Raw genomic sequence first — 23,169 nt, 5'->3', positions numbered from 1 at the left:
GCCTCCTCTGGCATTAGGCATCAGTTTGTCAATAACCTGCCACTTTATTTCATTTTCAGAATGTCCCAGTTCGAGGTAGTGTTCCACCAACGGAGCTGTTGTTACTTTACATCGGATCCTGCTCCTGTGCTGAGATATTCTGGTCTTTATCTGTTGGGTCGTCTGTCCGATGTATAGTAGTTTGCATGGGCACTCAATACTGTAAATCACATTCTTTGAATTACAATTGGTGAAAAAATTAAGATTGTGCTTACAACTTCCATACTCGAATAATTTAGTGTTGGTGGTGAATTCGCATGCCATGCACTTGTTACACTTAAAATGCCCTAGAACTGGTGGGAGATTCAACCTAGTTTCAATTGTATTATTAGCTATTGGGTTGCTGGCTGCTCTTACTAGATGGTCCTTCAGATTACGACCACGTTTAAATGAAAACAGGGGGAGCCCGGTGTTTAACTCTAAGGGATCCAATACATTCCAGTGTTTCTTAATCATTTTAGTGAGTTTGTTACTGGCTGTATTAAAGGTGGTGACACATGTAATCTTAGATAGGGCTTTTTTAGGCTGAGGTTCAAGTAAACATTCTCTGTGTGTGTACCACGCCCTTTTCATCGCCCTTCTTACCAGTTTTCGTGGGTAGCCTCTTGCAGTTAGTTTTTTGCAGAGAATTTCTGCTTCAGTAAAGAAATCTGCTTTATATTTACAATTTCTCCTGATTCTCAGGAATTGTCCATAGGGCAATCCATCCCTCAGAGCCCTGGGGTGTGCACTATGGTATTGCAGGAGAGTATTGCGTTCCATAGGTTTGCGGAACAGTGTGGTGTATAATTGGTCTTCTTCGCATTTAATGGTCACATCAAGGTAGTCGATTTGATGTCTATTATATGAGTGGGTGAATTTAAGGTCAGTTTGGTTGGTATTTAACCATCTACAGAAATTATTTAGTGATTTTTCATCACCACTCCAGATCATAAGGACATCATCGATGTATCGATGCCATGATTTTATTTGATTGCGAAATGGGTTTGTGTTGTTAAGAATGATGTTAGTTTCTATGTCATCCACGAAAAGAATCGCAAAATTGGGGGCAAAAATCGCCCCCATGGAAGTGCCCTTACACTGTCTATAGAATGTGTCTTTAAATAAAAAATAGTTTTTGGTCAGGGCTATTTCCAGGAGCTTAATTATAAATTCCGTGGGGACTTGATGTGGTGCCGGGCGGTTGTCCAGATGCCTCTTGATTACATTGATTCCTTTCTCTTGGGGGATATTGGTATAAAGTGACTCTATGTCTAGAGTCACTAAGATTTCACTATCAGGACGGAATGGGTGTGTCTCAATGAGATTGATCAGGTGTGTGGTATCCTTAACATACGTTGCAGTGTCTTGAACCATGTCGCGGATGAAGAAATCGATGTATTTTCCCAGGGGTTCTACAACAGACCCACAACCTGAGAGTATAGGTCTCCCAGGGGGGTGTTCCATATCCTTGTGAACTTTAGGCAGTGTGTAAAGCACAGGGGTACGTGGATTTTTATTGTTAAGGAATAGGAATTCGTTCTTACTCAGAAAACCTGATTCAAGTGCTTCTTGGGTGACATTAAGGATTGTTTCACTTATACTTTTAATGGGATTGCCTCTTAGTTGTTCGTAGGGATCTTTGTTGTTGATCTGGCGTAAGATTTCGTTTTCATAGGAGGTGCGGTCTTGGATGGCTATACCACCGCCCTTGTCACACGGTTTTATGACAATGTCTTGGTTTTGTTTGAGTGTGATCAGACTGTTCCTTTCTTCCTTACTGATGTTGTAGGGTGTGAATCTATAACTGTCCTTTATTTTGTCCAGATCACGTAACACTAGGTGTTCGAAGGTAATTACTTCTGGTGGCATGGTTCCACTAGTTGGACGGAAAGAGGAGGGTGGGCGTAAGCCTGTAGTGTCATTCCTACTGGGTCCTTCACGGTTTTTAAAGAAAGTTTGCAGTCTTACTTTCCTGAAGAATTGCATAATCTCAGCTTGAATATTGAACCAGTTAGGTTTTTCAGCAATTACAAATGAGAGACCTCTACTTAGAAGGGCTATATCAGTAGAATTCAGCTGATGTTGGGACAGGTTGAATATTGGTATTGTTTCTGCGTTGGTATTAGTTTCTGATTCCCTATCTAGTATTGGTAGCCCCATTGGTAGAACCTGTTCCTGGTCTGACGTTCCCCCGGGGGGAAGTTGTACCTGGGTTTGGGTCGTGTCTTCCCTCTCCCTCTCCCCCGGGGAGGGTCTGTGTGCCTCTGCTGGCCTCTCCCTAAAAAATGGGGATTTGTGCCAGCGGAGGTACCAGGTCCTTCTGTACCCTCCGAGTCTTCTGATTCTGCTGAGGATTCAGAGAAAGTTACTGGTGCTCGGTTTCTAAACCGGCCCCACGAACCAGCAGGGACTCTTTGCTGGTCTGGGGGACCCGCAGTAAAAAAATCTTCCCGAAGGTACGGGTAGGTTTTTTCTTTGTTATATTGGTTGATATCTTTTGAAACTTTAGTTGTTTTTTTATGGTGCTCGAAGCTCTCAAAATCCTTAATAGTGCGATCTATTTTCTCTAAAGCTGATTTGGCGTCAGCTAGACAATCCAAATCTCGAATTGCTTGTTCTAGAGCTGCAATTTCTTCTAGCTCTTTTTTGCTATGTTCAAGGGCGGTGTCGATGCCCAACACCATCCAGTGGCGTGAGCACGTTGTTCCTATGTGTGAGAAGCCTAATTTGAATTTGGGGTCTTGGATAAAGATAGCTGGTACGTTACGTACCTGGAGGCCTATTGGGATAACTTCTGCTCTTAGATAGTCTGTTAACATGCGGGCATGAAGTTCTGTGCGTATATGTTTTTTCCTTAGATGTTCTAGTTCAGCTAGTTTCTCACTGGCTGTATCTGTGGGGGCCCTAGGGTTGGTTACGGGACCTTTAAACAGTGATGGACCTGAAAGTTTTGAGGCGATATATTCTTCTGTGTACGTAACAGCTGTGTTTGTAGACATTATCTAGATAAGGGGACTGGGTTTTTTGATTTTTTTTTAAGAAAAACCACTCAGCGAGTGATACCCTTGCAGTGTAGCCACTGCGCATACGTTTGTTATAAACAAGGGAACCCCATACAGTAGAACCTGGGGTAGAACGATAATTTTAAAGAACAATGGTTCGAGGTAGGCCGTAAGAGGTCCTTAGAGGGAAAAAGAGCGAGTATTTAATAAGTCGCTAGGGAGCAATGGTAGTAGGTAAGGATAAGAGTTTTTTTATTTTTACTCTTTTCTCTTAACGATATACATAAATATATATACTGTATTGCAGGTGCTCAGGTGAATAATACGGTGCAGAACGTGACATAAGTGATCAAAGTGAACGGACTGTCACACAACAACAAGGATAAAAACACACAACAATTATATACAATAGAACAAGTGAAATTCCTTGGGTAGGTCGACGGCGTTTCGATCTATATTGTTTTAGATCTTCATCAGGACAGTTGAGCTTCCTGAAACTACAAGAATTTCAATTACACTCTGTTTCCTGTATGTGTACTTTACTGGCATTCCTACATGTTTGCTTTAATATGCCATTGTTTGAGTGCTCCCGGGAAGGTAAGAAATTAGACTTAAAATAAATTAAATGAAATGGATTCTACAGCATGCACATGTGCTTATTACTATACATGCATGCGCTTATATATAACTTGTGTCTGCATAAGCGCCACGCACTAGGGTGAGGTTAAATCACATAACCCCCTTATTATTCCTTCAAAAAACGCATGTATAGTAATAAGCACATGTGCATGCTGTAGAATCCATTTCATTTAATTTATTTTAAGTCTAATTTCTTACCTTCCCGGGAGCACTCAAACAATGGCATATTAAAGCAAACATGTAGGAATGCCAGTAAAGTACACATACAGGAAACAGAGTGTAATTGAAATTCTTGTAGTTTCAGGAGGCTCAACTGTCCTGATGAAGATCTAAAACAATATATATCGAAACGCCGTCGACCTACCCAAGGAATTTCACTTGTTCTATTGTATATAATTGTTGTGTGTTTTTATCCTTGTTGTTGTGTGACAGTCCGTTCACTTTGATCACTTATGTCACGTTCTGCACCGTATTATTCACCTGAGCACCTGCAATACAGTATATATATTTATGTATATCGTTAAGAGAAAAGAGTAAAAATAAAAAAACTCTTATCCTTACCTACTACCATTGCTCCCTAGCGACTTATTAAATACTCGCTCTTTTTCCCTCTAAGGACCTCTTACGGCCTACCTCGAACCATTGTTCTTTAAAATTATCGTTCTACCCCAGGTTCTACTGTATGGGGTTCCCTTGTTTATAACAAACATTGTATGCGCAGTGGCTACACTGCAAGGGTATCACTCGCTGAGTGTTTTTTCTTAAAAAAAACATCAAAAAACCCAGTCCCCTTATCTAGATAATGTCTACAAACACAGCTGTTACGTACACAGAAGAATATATCGCCTCAAAACTTTCAGGTCCATCACTGTTTAAAGGTCCCGTAACCAACCCTAGGGCCCCCACAGATACAGCCAGTGAGAAACTAGCTGAACTAGAACATCTAAGGAAAAAACATATACGCACAGAACTTCATGCCCGCATGTTAACAGACTATCTAAGAGCAGAAGTTATCCCAATAGGCCTCCAGGTACGTAACGTACCAGCTATCTTTATCCAAGACCCCAAATTCAAATTAGGCTTCTCACACATAGGAACAACGTGCTCACGCCACTGGATGGTGTTGGGCATCGACACCGCCCTTGAACATAGCAAAAAAGAGCTAGAAGAAATTGCAGCTCTAGAACAAGCAATTCGAGATTTGGATTGTCTAGCTGACGCCAAATCAGCTTTAGAGAAAATAGATCGCACTATTAAGGATTTTGAGAGCTTCGAGCACCATAAAAAAACAACTAAAGTTTCAAAGGTTATCAACCAATATAACAAAGAAAAAACCTACCCGTACCTTCGGGAAGATTTTTTTACTGCGGGTCCCCCAGACCAGCAAAGAGTCCCTGCTGGTTCGTGGGGCCGGTTTAGAAACCGAGCACCAGTAACTTTCTCTGAATCCTCAGCAGAATCAGAAGACTCGGAGGGTACAGAAGGACCTGGTACCTCCGCTGGCACAAATCCCCATTTTTTAGGGAGAGGCCAGCAGAGGCACACAGACCCTCCCCGGGGGAGAGGGAGAGGGAAGACACGACCCAAACCCAGGTACAACTTCCCCCCGGGGGAACGTCAGACCAGGAACAGATTCTACCAATGGGGCTACCAATACTAGATAGGGAATCAGAAACTAATACCAACGCAGAAACAATACCAATATTAAACCTGTCCCAACATCAGCTGAATTCTACTGATATAGCCCTTCTAAGTAGAGGTCTCTCATTTGTAATTGCTGAAAAACCTAACTGGTTCAATATTCAAGCTGAGATTATGCAATTCTTCAGGAAAGTAAGACTGCAAACTTTCTTTAAAAACCGTGAAGGACCCAGTAGGAATGACACTACAGGCTTACGCCCACCCTCCTCTTTCCGTCCAACTAGTGGAACCATGCCACCAGAAGTAATTACCTTCGAACACCTAGTGTTACGTGATCTGGACAAAATAAAGGACAGTTATAGATTCACACCCTACAACATCAGTAAGGAAGAAAGGAACAGTCTGATCACACTCAAACAAAACCAAGACATTGTCATAAAACCGTGTGACAAGGGCGGTGGTATAGCCATCCAAGACCGCACCTCCTATGAAAACGAAATCTTACGCCAGATCAACAACAAAGATCACTACGAACAACTAAGAGGCAATCCCATTAAAAGTATAAGTGAAACAATCCTTAATGTCACCCAAGAAGCACTTGAATCAGGTTTTCTGAGTAAGAACGAATTCCTATTCCTTAACAATAAAAATCCACGTACCCCTGTGCTTTACACACTGCCTAAAGTTCACAAGGATATGGAACACCCCCCTGGGAGACCTATACTCTCAGGTTGTGGGTCTGTTGTAGAACCCCTGGGAAAATACATCGATTTCTTCATCCGCGACATGGTTCAAGACACTGCAACGTATGTTAAGGATACCACACACCTGATCAATCTCATTGAGACACACCCATTCCGTCCTGATAGTGAAATCTTAGTGACTCTAGACATAGAGTCACTTTATACCAATATCCCCCAAGAGAAAGGAATCAATGTAATCAAGAGGCATCTGGACAACCGCCCGGCACCACATCAAGTCCCCACGGAATTTATAATTAAGCTCCTGGAAATAGCCCTGACCAAAAACTATTTTTTATTTAAAGACACATTCTATAGACAGTGTAAGGGCACTTCCATGGGGGCGATTTTTGCCCCCAATTTTGCGATTCTTTTCGTGGATGACATAGAAACTAACATCATTCTTAACAACACAAACCCATTTCGCAATCAAATAAAATCATGGCATCGATACATCGATGATGTCCTTATGATCTGGAGTGGTGATGAAAAATCACTAAATAATTTCTGTAGATGGTTAAATACCAACCAAACTGACCTTAAATTCACCCACTCATATAATAGACATCAAATCGACTACCTTGATGTGACCATTAAATGCGAAGAAGACCAATTATACACCACACTGTTCCGCAAACCTACGGAACGCAATACTCTCCTGCAATACCATAGTGCACACCCCAGGGCTCTGAGGGATGGATTGCCCTATGGACAATTCCTGAGAATCAGGAGAAATTGTAAATATAAAGCAGATTTCTTTACTGAAGCAGAAATTCTCTGCAAAAAACTAACTGCAAGAGGCTACCCACGAAAACTGGTAAGAAGGGCGATGAAAAGGGCGTGGTACACACACAGAGAATGTTTACTTGAACCTCAGCCTAAAAAAGCCCTATCTAAGATTACATGTGTCACCACCTTTAATACAGCCAGTAACAAACTCACTAAAATGATTAAGAAACACTGGAATGTATTGGATCCCTTAGAGTTAAACACCGGGCTCCCCCTGTTTTCATTTAAACGTGGTCGTAATCTGAAGGACCATCTAGTAAGAGCAGCCAGCAACCCAATAGCTAATAATACAATTGAAACTAGGTTGAATCTCCCACCAGTGCTAGGGCATTTTAAGTGTAACAAGTGCATGGCATGCGAATTCACCACCAACACTAAAGTATTCGAGTATGGAAGTTGTAAGCACAATCTTAATTTTTTCACCAATTGTAATTCAAAGAATGTGATTTACAGTATTGAGTGCCCATGCAAACTACTATACATCGGACAGACGACCCAACAGATAAAGACCAGAATATCTCAGCACAGGAGCAGGATCCGATGTAAAGTAACAACAGCTCCGTTGGTGGAACACTACCTCGAACTGGGACATTCTGAAAATGAAATAAAGTGGCAGGTTATTGACAAACTGATGCCTAATGCCAGAGGAGGCAATCAACAAACAATACTAAATCGCCTGGTTTGCAAATGGATTTTCTTTTGTAAAACAATTGAGAAAGGACTCAACACTCTCGATGAGTGGAACACGTGCACCTGAATCAGAACCTATGGATATTGTTATGGGATGTTGTTATGTGAATTCATTTAGCAATATACACTAACTAGTCACTGCTTAAGGTTCCTTTTTCTGTAAAGCTACAACTGAACACTGTTCCGAAAATGTTCTAAAATGTTTTACTCTAACGTTGGATTAGCCTGGTTGCTTCAAGTAATATGTTAAGTTTCCATTAAGAATGTTTTAATCACTGCGCAACTAGCTTATTCGCAACTCTTTCCACGCATGTGCCCAATTCCAACACTAATCACGAACGCATGCTCCCATTATCCCTCAACGCGCATGCTCCCCCCAGATACGCTTCCGGGCTTGCGCGCGCAATAACCTCAACACGCTATTAATGGAGTTATGGACGCTCGCCTGATTGTGAGCTACTGCGAAAGAGGTACTCGGACCCCCTTCTCCTGCCACACAGAACTACGACGATTCAGTAAGTGTAGCGCCGACCACACGGTTACGCCCACCGTGTTGGTTTTAATTAAACTAGCCACGCACTGACCAAAATGTTTTTTAGTTTCAGGCGCGAATTTCTACCATAGCGACGAATGCGCTTTTGGAACCTCCTTCAACACTGATTGTGTTTTAACTTGATTAATCTTCTGTAAGTAAGTAGCCCTGCCCGCTTCTCTCTAACTATGGCTAATAGCACTTCATAGGTTCTAATAATTACTCTTGTCTCTCGATTTATAAGTTCAAGTAGGACCCTTGCCTACATAGAAGTGAACGAGCGCTACTTGAATTCCTCATTGAAAGACGCAATTCCAATAATTTTTAAAGTAAGTTTCTTGAACTTAGCAGCGAATATGGTTATTTCTTAGCCCCTTAATTCTGCCATACTCGCTCAGAGTTAATGCATGTTTACAGCGACCAAGCCCAACCAATGCCTATATAATTTACATTACCTGCAGATTCTTTGGAAAAAAGCGACACCCAACCAGCTGTATTGTACGAATGACTATCCTTGCCCTACCCACCGGCAAGGTACATTTTAATATTGTGACAAACCAATTACTGAAATGCATGCGCTTACATACAACCTGTATCTGCATGAGCGCCACGCACTAAGGTACATTTTAAAATTGTGACAAACCAATTACGTAAATGCATGCGCTTATATATAACTTGTGTCTGCATAAGCGCCACGCACTAGGGTGAGGTTAAATCACATAACCCCCTTATTATTCCTTCAAAAAACGCATGTATAGTAATAAGCACATGTGCATGCTGTAGAATCCATTTCATTTAATTTATTTTAAGTCTAATTTCTTACCTTCCCGGGAGCACTCAAACAATGGCATATTAAAGCAAACATGTAGGAATGCCAGTAAAGTACACATACAGGAAACAGAGTGTAATTGAAATTCTTGTAGTTTCAGGAGGCTCAACTGTCCTGATGAAGATCTAAAACAATATAGATCGAAACGCCGTCGACCTACCCAAGGAATTTCACTTGTACTATTGTATATAATTGTTGTGCTTTTTTATCCTTGTTGTTGTGTGACAGTCCGTTCACTTTGATCACTTATGTCACGTTCTGCACCGTATTATTCACCTGAGCACCTGCAATACAGTATATATATTTATGTATATCGTTAAGAGAAAAGAGTAAAAATAAAAAAACTCTTATCCTTACCTACTACCATTGCTCCCTAGCGACTTATTAAATACTCGCTCTTTTTCCCTCTAAGGACCTCTTACGGCCTACCTCGAACCATTGTTCTTTAAAATTATTAGTTTTTTCTAAAGCAGTGGAGATTCATTTCCTTTTTCAGGAATAAGGGAAGGCTGTTCCAGAGACGGGAGGTACTGCCTATAAAACTTCTCCCACCCTAGTTTGCGACTTTTACTCCAGGAACAATGATATTGCATTTGATTCCGAGCAAAGGGATCTTGGCGGAAGATACCGACGTAACCAAAGCTTAAAAACTGACACCCCCAGGATCTGCTGTAGCAACAGTGGATCATGCTCCTTCTCACACCCTGCACCCAAAGCTTGGAAACAACCATCCCCTGCACCTCAGGACCACTCCATCTCTCTAGCAATTCAGGAAAGGACTCGAGACCTGGGAGTTCAAATGAACATATCACCTCAAAGCAAGCAGCAATTTCAGCACCTTGAGACCCTCACAGATGATTTGCTGCACTTTACAAATCCTTGATTGATTGAAATGTTTATGAAATTCTTCAATACAGTGTTTCTTTAATAGTAAGAAGTTATACATTATGTTCTCATAAATTGGAAGCTCATTCTTACTCACCTGGGATGCTAGAGATGCAGAGCACATGTGCATTGCAAACAGTGAACTGGTCCACCACTGTGCCAGGCTGATTGGCATCAATGATCACAACTTTGCTGGTCGAGAGTGTACTGGTGAGTATCCATACTCGGCTGGAGGTAGCATCCATCTCATGCAGTTCCTTTGTCTGAGGGAGAGGAAGGCAGGAAATGTGTGATGAAAATGACAGTCATCAGCAATGAGAAAAATAGACCAAATCAGGCAAGCAGTTCAGTGGAGCTAGCTCAGAGAGGCTCAAGAATAAGACAGATAGGTGTATCAAGGCAATACTGAATGACTGTGTAGAGAATGCCTACTCAAAAGAGCATAGATGGATGGGCTCTATGAACAGAGGGACAAACATAAGGACAAGCAATTCAACAAAGGATGTGGAATCTTTTGGACAGGGGCAGGAAGAGAAGCCTCAAGAATGTAGTTACCTTTTTCTTTTCCGGTGAAGTGTGGTTACTTTTGCTCTCCCCTTCCACCTCTCTGTCACATGTTAAAGGGTCCCGTCCAGATGACTTCAGTCCATTACTCAAATCCTCTTCAAGAGGTCTCCACCCAGTCAAGTCGACCCCTGCTGCACACCAAAGCTATCAGATAGAATAAACAAATAGGAGAAAATTGGATTAGATGTATAACCGCTTCTCATACTGAGCTACTCATCTTTTACACTGGTATTTTAATTCCCATTGGCTAACAACTCTGACAAACCTATGGTACAGAATGAAAGGACTACAAACTATCCAAATGAATTAGAAATGCACGAGAAGGTGGATAAATGCTACACCACACCAAAATGTCTCTGATCACATCCTGGCTTAAGTTCTGTATACTGGATTGGTCTTTATATTTAATCTCCCAAAGATTGAAAAGGGGAATGGCCTCAGCCCAGTTTGGGAAGAGGAGCAGGAGCGTGCATGGGAAAACTAAAAAAACATTATTACTGGTGAGTACGTTGCTGTTACTTTTACATTAGCCCCTTTTCAGTTTTCAATTCTTCAGACAGATTATGAAACAGGAAACTGCAAGGATGTCAACACCAAAAGCCAGATCAAACATTTTTGGAAACTCACATGCCAGGCCTACTTGGCAAAATCGAATATTGTATCTTGAAGTTGTATCAAGAGCTTATAAGACTTGGGGCCTAAGCTAGAGTTTTGCTGAATGATTACTCCATCACAAACATGGCAGCTGTCCCGCTCACCATATTACAAGTGCATCATAACCTCTGGAACTTGTAATATGGCGGGCACAATGTCTGTGACATTTTGTCAGAGTGTTCTGTCCTCTAAATAAGGCACGTAGTGTTTCATGTTCAGTATTATGGCCAGGTCTGTAACATTGTTTCTTAAAGGAGAAAAATAGACAAAATGCAACCTAGGCACAGTTTACCAACAGGGTCCAAGTGCATAGAAATAAAGCAAGTGTTTTTCAAATACACACTCTTCTTCCTTAAGCTTAAAGTAGCACAATGGTTCTGTTGTGCAACACAAAGTGTTATTAAACATTATTTTACAGTGGGAATGATTTTGAATGACTTGCTCGCAATCCAAGACCTCACGGAAGATGAAATAACTCCACAAGAAAGAGAACATTCAACCCTCCCATCACAAAGGGGCCACACGTACACACATGTCTCATTTGCAATCCCACTCACACATGCTCCAACTGTGCACCTTTGGGTTCCCATTGCTGTCTCTTGGATAAGAGAGGATACTCCATCTTTGAAGGTGAAGGCTCACCATAGACCTGGGCACCCAACCCCCAATTAAAGTTAGAGGACACACAAGATAGAAAAGGTGTAGGTTAGACAGCATTTTGAATACACATGACAGGACCCATAAGTAACTTCAAATGCTGATACGACCATTGTGTTGAAGAGCCTAAGCAAAAAGGCAATTGACTGTTAACCCAGTTGACCTGTTGCAGGAAGAGACTGGTGTTATTAATTTTACATATTTTTTTAATTTAAAAAAACGATATTTAAAAAAAATGTTTTTTTGACATCGATATTTTGTTTTCGATATTTTTGTACATACCTTTTTGTAGATAGGATGTCGATATTGTTGACATCGATATTATTGCTCCGATATTTTTGTAGGTCGATATTTTGTCTTTCTATATTTTGTCATACATTCATCTCCAGCTCTGATTTTAGCACAGCCTCAATGAAACATTCTTTGTATTGGTGGGGTGGGGGCATTGCAGAATGTTCAGGGCCTACTTACTGAGAGGGTTATCACTAACAAGTCTTTTAATTAGGGTAAATGGCCACTCATTGCTAATACAAAGCAGCCACCACCACTAGCTGTAACTGGGTGAAGACGTAAGGGACAAGCTCGAACCAAAGGAGAGCTACTTATACTGGCACTGGATAGTCTCTGACACAAAACATAGGAGGTTTCTGTTCTGGTACTACAGTCAATCAACTGCATCACAATAGCACAGAGGAAACATGGTCTGCTGCAGGCTTGTTTTGGAGGAAGAGGTTGTACTGGCAAATATAAAGGATATTTTGAGACTCAACTTAAACTTCTTCCACTGGTTCTTTTACCACCTTTTGACAAAGGTGGCAATATTGTTGGAAATCTGCAGATAGTATGGTGGATAGTCTATATATTTGCAACATCCTAACGTTTTGAATCATCCCATGTGCCACACAAGATCTGGAAAATGCACTGATTACTTCGATGTGTCGGCATGTGGCACCATCACCCTCCATCATGACTGTTTTGCCCACACATGCCCACACATGTCCAAAGAGCATACTTGCACAGTGAAAGCAGATTTCCTTATTTTTTCCACACCCTCAGATGCAGGGACAACTGAAGTGATACATGCAGTGAGTAAAATCGAACTTGGGATTTTACTAACTCCCTGAAAGTCCATTCCACAGAACGTGGTGGTGGGAGGGCAGTAAGGAATCTCTGGGGTAGATGGAGTATCCACTCAATTCATTCTTAATGAAGATATATAACTTACTTTTCTGATGAATACTTCTACCTCCAGATTCTTAACCTTACAAATTAGTACTAAAGCCTTATCTTCCCAATAGGTGGAGGGCCTGACGAGAGGACATACGCAAGAATGTCTGCGGAACGAATGGGCAAAATTACTTTTCCTACAGACCTATGTATCAGTACAGTAAAATCTGGTGAAATTATAGATGAAAGTCCAGATAACGCCGTAGCAGTCATCCAAAACTGGAACATCCTTAGCTAGAGTCAATGTTGCAGCCTTTGCTATAGAGGAATGAGCTCTGAGGTCTTCTAGAGGAACCACTTTGGAAAAAGCATAAAATATTGTGGTTCAGAGGAAAATTCAGCAGGACAAAGTTCACTTTGGAACCACTTTTTCTTTCTTTGTCCCAGTGAGTCCAATGAACAGCTGAACATCAATGCACTGCTTCTTACCCCTTTTCAATATAGAAACTAAGTTCCAATACTTCTGCAGCTCTTCAAATTACTGGCGTAAAATTATGCATTCTACTTAGTGGGGGGAAAATTTGCAGAATCCAGAGACAACTCAGAGGAAGTACCAAGACCACTGGCATTCTATAAAACTATGTAAAGGCCAGCATTAGGGTAATGAAGGGGAGAGTAAATTATTCGCCCACTCATCATCCTCATCATGTGGGACCATGTGAGGTATCTGAGCTTTGTCAAAACTCAAAATTTGCCATCTTTTCTGGTAAATCTCTGGCTTCATGGTAGTGGAACTACCAGAAGAATAATTTTCAAAACAGAGTCGAGCATCATTATGGTATAGCATGGCATGTAGTGGATTTTTTCAAACGAGGGGTTGGACCCTCTTGTCAGCGGGTTCCGAATCAATGTCATCAGAGCCACTGGCGGTGATGTTTGGATGAGAACTGATAAGGCCTTATGAAAGGGAGTAAAGGTAACTGAATGCAGATTTGGCAGACTTCCTGTGGGGTCAGCTACCATGAAGGACAATACCACCAGGTGTAACAGCAAATGGTGTTCTCAAAGGCTGCTTTGGGCCAGAAATCAGACCAGATCAAGCTGTTGTGATATTAAAGATATCTAGCATGGCTTCACTAAAGGCTGTAACGAGCTTTGGATCCAAGGACAGCCCAGAATATTTTTAGAGACTGGAATAGACTTGGAGAAAGAAGCCTGAGTCAGATCCCATGGATATGGTAGTCTTGTTTATCCTTCTGAGAAGCATTGTATTTTGCTTCCATCTTAACCGAGGAAAGTGATCCAATATGGGTATGGCCTCTTAAATTGAGTTTTGTAATGTATAGCTTAACCAACCACTCCCTGATCTCCTTGAGGGGCACAAGAGAGTGCTTGTTACAGGACGGGAGTTAGGTTTAGACCCTAGACACCACACACAGATGTTGTGCAGGTCCGTGACCAGCAAAGGGTTGTGACAGAAGTGTTTGGTAGTAACATACCTGCTACTCTGCCAAATCTTTGGAAGTCCCAACAAATTGTACTCAATCGAACTGAAATCAGGGGAGCAAAGCTCCAGACCTGCATCAATAGGTGCAGAAAATAATTAACTAATATCAGTGTGCAGGGGAGACACCAGTTTGTGGCTCTGTATCATCATGTTCAGGGAATGATGGAAGTGTGATGGAGACTGATGGGGGGGTACCTGCCAGCACAAAAAAGTTATGGAATGTTTTTCAAATCCTGCCTGGAACCTGTGAGGATTCAAAATGTGAGGAATCTGCAAGTGGAAGTGTCCATCAGAAATGTAGGACCCTTGCACTATCTGAGAACTGTAATCACCATGAATGATTGCACAGGGTGATGCATGTCACCCAACTGAATTGATTCGTTCTTGGCCTGTGCTTGGTGTCAAATCATCTGTGGATCACTGTGAAGGAAAGAGAATATTACCAGGATTCCTGGGAAGCCTTCAGCATGTTTCCCTTCAATAGTGTCCATAGTAGTGTGCTCCCCAGCCCGGGAGCATTCAAATGAATATGCCACACACAGAGCTCTGGATTGTCCATCTTTATTCCTCAACATAAAATCACACACTGCTCCATGATTTGTCATAAACATTAAAAACCACACCTTAACACCTCCCAACAAGTGACATACTTCCTTCATTAAGGCGGCCCTGAACTGCAAGGGTCCTCGCACACTTAGGGGCAGATGTACGACAGTTTTTTGTGGTCGCAAACAGGAATTTGGCCCATTTGCGACCGCAAAGTAGGTCAGCCCAATGTACAAACCATATTTTGCGAGTCGCTAACCTATTAGCGACTCGCAAAATATGGTTTGTGACTCGCTATTAGGAAGGGGCTTGCCAAGGGCGTCCCTTCCTAATAGCGATTTCACACAAATGTATGATTGGTATGACACTTGCAGTTTACCACCCTTTTCAAAAGGGTGGTAAATCACCTGCAAACGGGAAGGGGTCCCCAGGTGACCCCTTTCCCTTTGTGAATGGGTGCGAAAATATTTTTTAAAAGCAGGCAGTGGTCCCCGGGACCACTGCCGGGCCTTTAAAATGTAACTGAAAACTTTCATTTTTCATGCTTAAATGCTTCCCATTTTCCTTTAAGGAAAAATGGCTGCATTAAAAACCCTGTTTTATTTAAAAAGCAGTCCCAGACATGGTGGTCTGCAGACCCCACCAGGGCATCATCCCTGTGAGTGCTAGCCATTCCCAATGGGGTCACAAATCGTGCTTGCTTCATGAATATTGATGAGGCCTGCAAACAGTGTCTGAGACACTGTTGTACATTGCATTTTGCGAGTCGCAAATTGCGTGTCGCAATTTGGTGCAATTTGCGACTTGCAAAATGCAAGTGTCGTACATCTGGCCCATAGTCATACAGCACGACACCTCCCCTTTGTTAAATAAAAAATACAAACAACAGTTACATTATAATTCTTCGAGGAGTCGTGGGGGCACTGGCACTAGTCCGCCTGATTGAGTAGCATGAAGTAGTTGAGATTCACTCATGCATCAATGGTATGGGTTATGATGTTTGATATGGACTGTCAGGCTACATGGCCTCATTTGTAGCTGCAGGAGCCGACGACTGCAGAGGTAAAAGCTTAAAATGTAATGAATCATGTGTGATGGACTGTCTGGGATGATATGCAGTTACCAGGTGTCCTTTGCACGTCACAACTCTCAGAGGATCGACAGCAAAAGGAGTGTGTTTTCTGCTTTTGCTTCTGCTTGACTGGGACTAAGTCGCCTTCATTGAAGACTGTCTCTGGGCTCTCCAAAGCCAATCAGCATAAGTCTCCATTTTGCACTTACGAGAAGTGTTTGTGACATGAACTTTGTCATCACTTAAGGATCAGTCTACTGTCCATTGTGGCAGCTTTGTTCTCATGGCTCTCGCCAAATAGCAAGGTGGCTTCGACGTTCACCCGTTGTGGAGTGGGAAGTTGACTAATAACCACGGTGGGCTTGTGCTGTAACCTGTTGCTGTAAAAGTAAAAGTAAAGTCCACATTTGTAAAGCGCACAATCACCCGTAAGGGTCTCTAGGCGCTGGGGGCCGTCCGGAAGATTAAGCGAGCTATTGCCCAGAGTCACATGGTGCTGGGCTAACCTGCCGACGGAGCCGGGGATCGAACCGTGGTCCCCAGATTCCAGCGTCAGTCGCCCTGGCCGCGGCGCCACACCTCTTCCTCTTGCTGTATAATGACTCCCCCCATAGTCTCTATGTTCCCTACTTCTCGGCCAGCGTGTGAGGTCATTAGAATGTTGAGAGTGTTTGTGCTTGGATGAATGTCAGTTGGAGTGGATGGGCTGAGCAACAAGGATGCTGCTCCTGGTGGGGCATTACATAGGAATCCACCATCTTACTGATCACCTATAGCTTAAGACATAACTTAAAGAATAAACCTACAACCGTAAACTACATGACCAGCTTCAAAGATAACACTCTTTTTGTTCCCTCTCATATCGTTCGTCTAGGGCGCTGGACCCACACTTGTTCTCCTTTGGTAGCCAGGATGTCCTTCATGAGGTAGTTTAATGACCCGTTGTCTTCGGCTCTCAGGTATGGCAATTCTTGAACCTCTCAATACACACCCTCTTTGGTCACAGACAGTTATACCTGTAAATATTTTTAAATTCGACATATTCAGCAAGAGGTCGAACACTCCTGGATTGAGTTAGAACGATGCCTTTGATGATAAGCATGTTTTTGTCAGCATCATTGGCCTTAATAATCTGTTCTATTGATATGGCCGTTGGTATACTGGACTTCACTATGAAGTTGAGGTACTCCTCAGCTGTTTTGAATGTCGAACTGTGACGATGAGGAGGTACTCGTGAAAAATAATTAGCAGAGTTTTAGTCTTTACCCGGCTTGTGTACAATGGCATATTCGTGCTCTTGCAGTCTCAAACCACACCTCTCAATGTGAGGGGGCATCTTAACTTACTGATTTCCAAAGATGGTGAGTAGTGCTTGATGGTTTGTAATGATAGTAAAACGCTTTCCACACAGAAACACATGAAAATGTTCACAGGCCCATACTACAGCCATACTCTCCTTCTCTGACTGAGAATAGGTGAGTTCTGGGTCAAACAGCCTCCGACATGCATAAGCCACAATGTGTCACTGAGCATTTGCATGACCATTATGTTTAGTAAGCATTGCCCCTTGCCACACCAGGCTTGCATTCACTGTGATCTCAGTCTGTAGTTTGGAGTCAAAGTAGGCCATCTCGGTTGCATTCTCAATTGCATGTTTTATTCTTTTGAAGCTTTAATCACATTCAACAGACCATTGGAACGGGACATTTCATTTTGTCAACTCTCTCAATGGGGCACTTACAGTAAAAAAAAATCACAAATGTAACTGGCCATGCTAAAAAGCCTTGCAGCATGGTGACATCTTGTGGGGTGCAAGTAGCTGACAGTGCTTTCACTTTATCAAAGTCAGGAGTCATTTCCCCATCAGAAATTATGTGTCCAAGTATTTGAGTTTGGTCTTGTGAAACTCACACTTTGCTGAATTCAGAGTGAGACCTGCATCAGTAAGTAATTGGCACATTTGTGTAAGAGCCTTATCATGCTCCTTCTGCGTGGCTCCAAATACCGGTGTGTCATCACTGTAATTAAAAGCATTTATGACAGGTTGAATTATTCAACGTATAGCATCTTGAAATATTTTGGAAAATTATGATACTCTAAAACTCAACCTTTTGTATCTGAACAAACAAAAATGCGTCGAAAAAGTAGTGATTTACCTGCAATTCTCTTCCAACTCAAGACGGGAGTGTTACACCTCAAGCGTCGTGTTAGATTGCGTGGTGTAACATGCTTCAAACTACTTCTCCTGAGATGCAATACTACTAGAGGCCACAAAGCTGAAATGGATTAGGCCTTCTTTGTGTTTCACTACAGAAATGTACAATGATTATCTTCTTGTGTGATTCGCAAAGGACATAAAAGAGGGCCTCAGACAATCTTTGATGCTTGGCTAATTACCTGCAGAAGTTTGGACCACACAGTGCTACCTGATTTCCAGTCCTGCGATTCCGATTCTAATCAGCAATTACTGATACGAGTGAATCTCTCTTGGAGATCTCTCGTCCCCGGATACAGTCCACCCTATCGTTAAACCAGAGGAATAATCCTCTTCGTTTCTTTTCGCTCCGTGAGAGGAAACTGGATCTTGGTTAATCACGTCTTTTCAAGCAGGAGCTTGAGTCTGCCTGGCTCCCCCATTCCAGCCCGTGCGGACGCTCTTAGCTGGAGTCAGCGGCTGGCAGGTTTCCCGCATCTTCCCCATTTCTTTTTTATTTGAATTTAGTTCTACTTGGTCAAGGCATGGCTGTGGCAAATGTATGCTATAGTCCTGCTGTGGAAATAACCTTCCTCAAGTTCAACGTCAGTGCACTAATGAAGAAATATTTTGTTTGTTGAACGCTACAGAAGAGACACTTCTTTTTCTTTGCTTGATGGAAGTACATTTAAATACTATTTGAATTGCAAGTATGTGGGAATGCACAAAGAAATTAAATGAAATTAGTTTATTGTTATTAGTTAATAAAAACCATCACAATACAAATTAGGTGTACATATAAAAGAAATCCTTTTTAAGATAATCAATTGTCTTAAAAACATGAATTAATATTGCTTCGATACAGGAAAATATTGTGGTTTCATTTAAAACTTAACATTGTAAGATTCCTTCAGTCATTAATGTGGATACTCTTCACCGTTGGTATAAAGTGGCGTATACATCAGTATAAAATTCCACAACTCCAAATGTCAACATCCTACTACTGTTTTAACATAGTATCAATGTATTGTACTCATAAGGTGAGGCAAATTCCTTATGCTATAGTATGCAGCTTACAATTCCGTTCAACTGCTTTGTTGTGAAATTGTAAAAACTTAGGAAGTTTGCAGTTTAGCTGAGGATCTGTAGGGACCAGACTTCGCATGATAGCTGTTCCGCACGTACAAATCCCTCTCTCATTAAATAAGTACTTTAAAAGTGTACGGCGTACATTATTCAGTTTGGGACATATGGTGACCAAATGCACAAAATCCTCGTTTGGAGCATTACATAGTCTGCACGTTTTTGGTCCTTTATATCGCCATGCTGGTCTGTCTGACAAAGATGCCAGTTCACCTAAGCGCATAGCCAATAGTGTTTTCTTGAAATACACCGGATAGGTTAGGTGAAGGTAAGTTTCCGGTTGCAATGTGAGGTAGGTTTGAATTGTCATCCAAGCATGGGAACGCCGTGAAAATGTGCTTTTGTCCTCAACTAGCGAATTAATTTTTGCTGATTTATTCATGGCTTGGCAGAAAGTAGAATGCAATAAATTCAAGTCCCCTATGTCACCCGCTTTGATTAGTTGTAAAGATGATGGCAAGTATTTGTTGTAACTTGAATTGACATCATTATTCACAGATTCCCATAGAGCACTGATTAGGGGGCTGGACTGATTATTTCATATTTTATGCATGGATTTAATGAAATTATATCTTCTTGCTATGTTTTGCTGTGCCAATCCAAATTCCAGACGAATTTGAGCGGGAGAAGCATTACAGGGCAGACAAAAGACCGGTTTGTATGTTTTGATTTGTAATCTATCCAATGTTTTGGAGTCCCTTCTATGCATCACTGTACTCGCGTAAGTTAGAAATGGAAGCAGTTTTGCTTTGATAACAAAGAGCAATGGTTGATAAGAGGGGCCATCTAGTATTTTTGAATGAATGAATTAGAGCATTATTTTTCCTAACTACATACTGTTGGTGTGCATGATAGTAAACATTTTATCAAAATTAAAACCCAAATATTTATAAGTACTGACTTCTACTATGGTTACATTATCCAGCTTGATTTTTAGTGAGGCATGGGGATTATTCCTAATACGGATGGATTTTGTCTTGGCAATGTTCATTTCCAGTTTATTGAGTTTAGTATATGCTGCAGTTACTTTAATCAATCTTTGAAGTCCAATTTCTGTATGACTCAATAGCACAATATCATCGGCGTATGATAGATGGGATATCGTTAGTGGACCTAACCTTGGGCATGCACAAAGAACGCATAGGGGAGGAAGATAAGACTTAGTTTACACCTGTTTGTTATTCTTAGAGGCTCCTTAATGCTTACTTTTCTTCTCTCTTCTTTGTTATTTTATGTTTATACAGTGTTCGGTCTTCAGTAGTGACAAACCCTTGTTGTGCATAGAGAGGTACAGTTGCCTCCTTCCTTGGGTGGTCTATTCTTCTGTCTCTTCTCTCCCAAGAGGGAGTAGCCTTTAATTGAGTTATTATATATACTCATTTGGGCACTACCTTGTGGGAGATTAGATGTCCATCTTCGCTCCTGTGGAAGCAAGCTTTTCTGCAAGTAAGAGTCAAGCCTTGGCAGGGAGACACTTTGGCACCGTTAGGTTGCATGATCATGTCTACTATGTGTAGAAAAGGATGCCTTTTTCCTCTTGATTGCTTTGAGGGTCTGTCGCATATCGATGCAGATATGCACAGCACCATAACAACACAAACTTCCCTTATGACCTTCTGATTTCTACAAATTACAACATTCCTATTTTTAATAAAAGTTTTCGACACAGGGTGGATATTGTTTTCCTTTTAGAGTTTCTTTATTATTTTATATTTTTATATTATTACTTTGTATCATTCTTTTTAAATTTGAAACATTATTTTACAAAAAACACACATAATTAAGCATTAAGACAATTAATATCCAGATACCAAACAGAGAAAAACAAAAACTAATACATGTTTACCAAAATGTCATACACACTCTTTCATACACTCCACATTCATTCCCAATTCTGTATCGGATGGGTCACGGGTTGGTTTGTAATTAGTACGCAAGGTCGACGCGTTTCGGTGGGATAGGACCACCTTCCTCAGGACCTCTTAGCAGAATGCCCAATCTTTCACAAGAAAATCATATTCTCTGTATAGATATCAAATTTAGTTTATAGGGACAGATCACCTTTTCTATTTGGACTTCGTCTTCTGTCAGGGAAAGACTGCAGGGAATACCTATAACAGTCTAGATGATATCATTCCTAAGTGAATCACTCGGGATGGTGGAGAGCTGTGGCCTTTTATTCTGTAGATTACTTGAGGGACAGTTTTTCTTTTGAACTATTCAACAGTTGCTTATATTCTGCTCGTTTTCTGTTTCTCAAATCATTTCGATATTGTCACCAAATCTGTTGCAGTCCATTACCGCTTTGAATTTTGAAAGCTCAGTACTCGGGTGGCGTGGACGTTCAAAAAAAGCCTCGTTCCAGAATCCCGTCATAGTTCAAAAGAAAAACTGTCCCTCAAGTAATCTACAGAATAAAAGGCCACAGCTCTCCACCATCCCGAGTGATTCACTTAGGAATGATATCATCTAGACTGTTATAGGTATTCCCTGCAGTCTTTCCCTGACAGAAGACGAAGTCCAAATAGAAAAGGTGATCTGTCCCTATAAACTAAATTTGATATCTATACAGAGAATATGATTTTCTTGTGAAAGATTGGGCATTCTGCTAAGAGGTCCTGAGGAAGGTGGTCCTATCCCACCGAAACGCGTCGACCTTGCGTACTAATTACAAAACAACCCGTGACCCATCCGATACAGAATTGGGAATGAATGTGGAGTGGATGAAAGAGTGTGTATGACATTTTGGTAAACATGTATTAGTTTTTGTTTTTCTCTGTTTGGTACCTGGATATTAATTGTCTTAATGCTTAATTATGTGTGTTTTTTGTAAAATAATGTTTCAAATTTAAAAAGAATGATACAAAGTAATAATATAAAAATATAAAATAATAAAGAAACTCTAAAAGGAAAACAATATCCACCTTGTGTCGAAAACTTTTATTAAAAATAGGAATGTTGTAATTTGTAGAAATCAGAAGGTCATAAGGGAAGTTTGTGTTGTTATGATATATTGTTTCCCCTCTTTCCCTGACCATTAAAGTAAAAACAGAGGGGGTCCCATATTTATGTAGATATGCACAGCACCCTCACTGTCCATTTTTGGCACCATCACTATGGGCAACACCCATGACGTAGAACCAGTGAAGCGCTCAATGATGTCATGCTTCAACAGTTTTTCTAGTTCTTTCTCAATGGCTTCTTAAAAGTGGAAAGTGACTCTGTGTTGTCTCTGGACACCAGGGTGAACATCCTCATTGATGTGAAGTTTCTTTTTCATTGTTTTGAGCCTGCCCAGGCCGTAAAACAACGACAGGAACTGACTCACAACTTCAGACTAAGTGTGGAAGTTGTAATTGAAAATATATCAGTACCAAGTCAGCAGTGGTGACAAAGCTGAGTAGGTAAGTACTGGACAAAGCTCCTTGAAGAATATGAATTGGCACTTGCTCTGATAGTGCTTTATATTTCAAAGCCGCTGTGAATGACCCTTGACTCTGCAAGGGTTAAGAAGTGGCCCACGTGTATAATTTTGTGTTTGACGGGTTGAGGCGTGGCATAGGCGACAGGCTGTTGAACTTTACGCCAGGCATAATGTTAATCCACACACCACTCTCTATAATAAACGTTATGGGGCAACCGTTGACCTGTTTTATAATTTTGGGGCAGTGCCCAAATGAGTTTTGTTGTTTGATTTGGTGTTCTGCCTTTATCCATCCTTCTTCCTTGCAAGCAGCGAGACCTACATGTGCCTGTCATTCGTTGGTCGATGCTGTCATCGCATGTCCATCTCCTACAATGGAGCTCGATAATGACGTTGACGACAATCAACTTTGTCTGATTGTGTCTTATCATAACTGATGTTGCTTCTTTGCTTTGTGGGCATGGCGAGAA

The 23,169-nt window shown here is 41.3% G+C and overlaps 1 protein-coding gene across 1 annotated transcript in view; it reads right to left on the bottom strand.

Moving 5' to 3' along the window:
* Nucleotides 1-23,169, bottom strand: part of MAPK8IP3 (mitogen-activated protein kinase 8 interacting protein 3) — a 683,833-nt gene that overhangs the window by 226,435 nt on the left and 434,229 nt on the right. The window contains exons 17-18 of the mRNA XM_078662972.1: nucleotides 10,324-10,479; nucleotides 9,866-10,031 (exon numbers count right to left, since the gene is read on the bottom strand). Coding sequence (XP_078519098.1) covers nucleotides 9,866-10,031; nucleotides 10,324-10,479 — 322 coding nt within the window. The remainder of the gene's footprint in view (nucleotides 1-9,865; nucleotides 10,032-10,323; nucleotides 10,480-23,169) is intronic.

This window comes from Lissotriton helveticus, chromosome 10 (assembly GCF_964261635.1).
Source record: "Lissotriton helveticus chromosome 10, aLisHel1.1, whole genome shotgun sequence".
Taxonomy (NCBI): Eukaryota; Metazoa; Chordata; class Amphibia; order Caudata; family Salamandridae; genus Lissotriton; species Lissotriton helveticus.
This window is presented reverse-complemented; position numbering and strand designations above follow the sequence as displayed.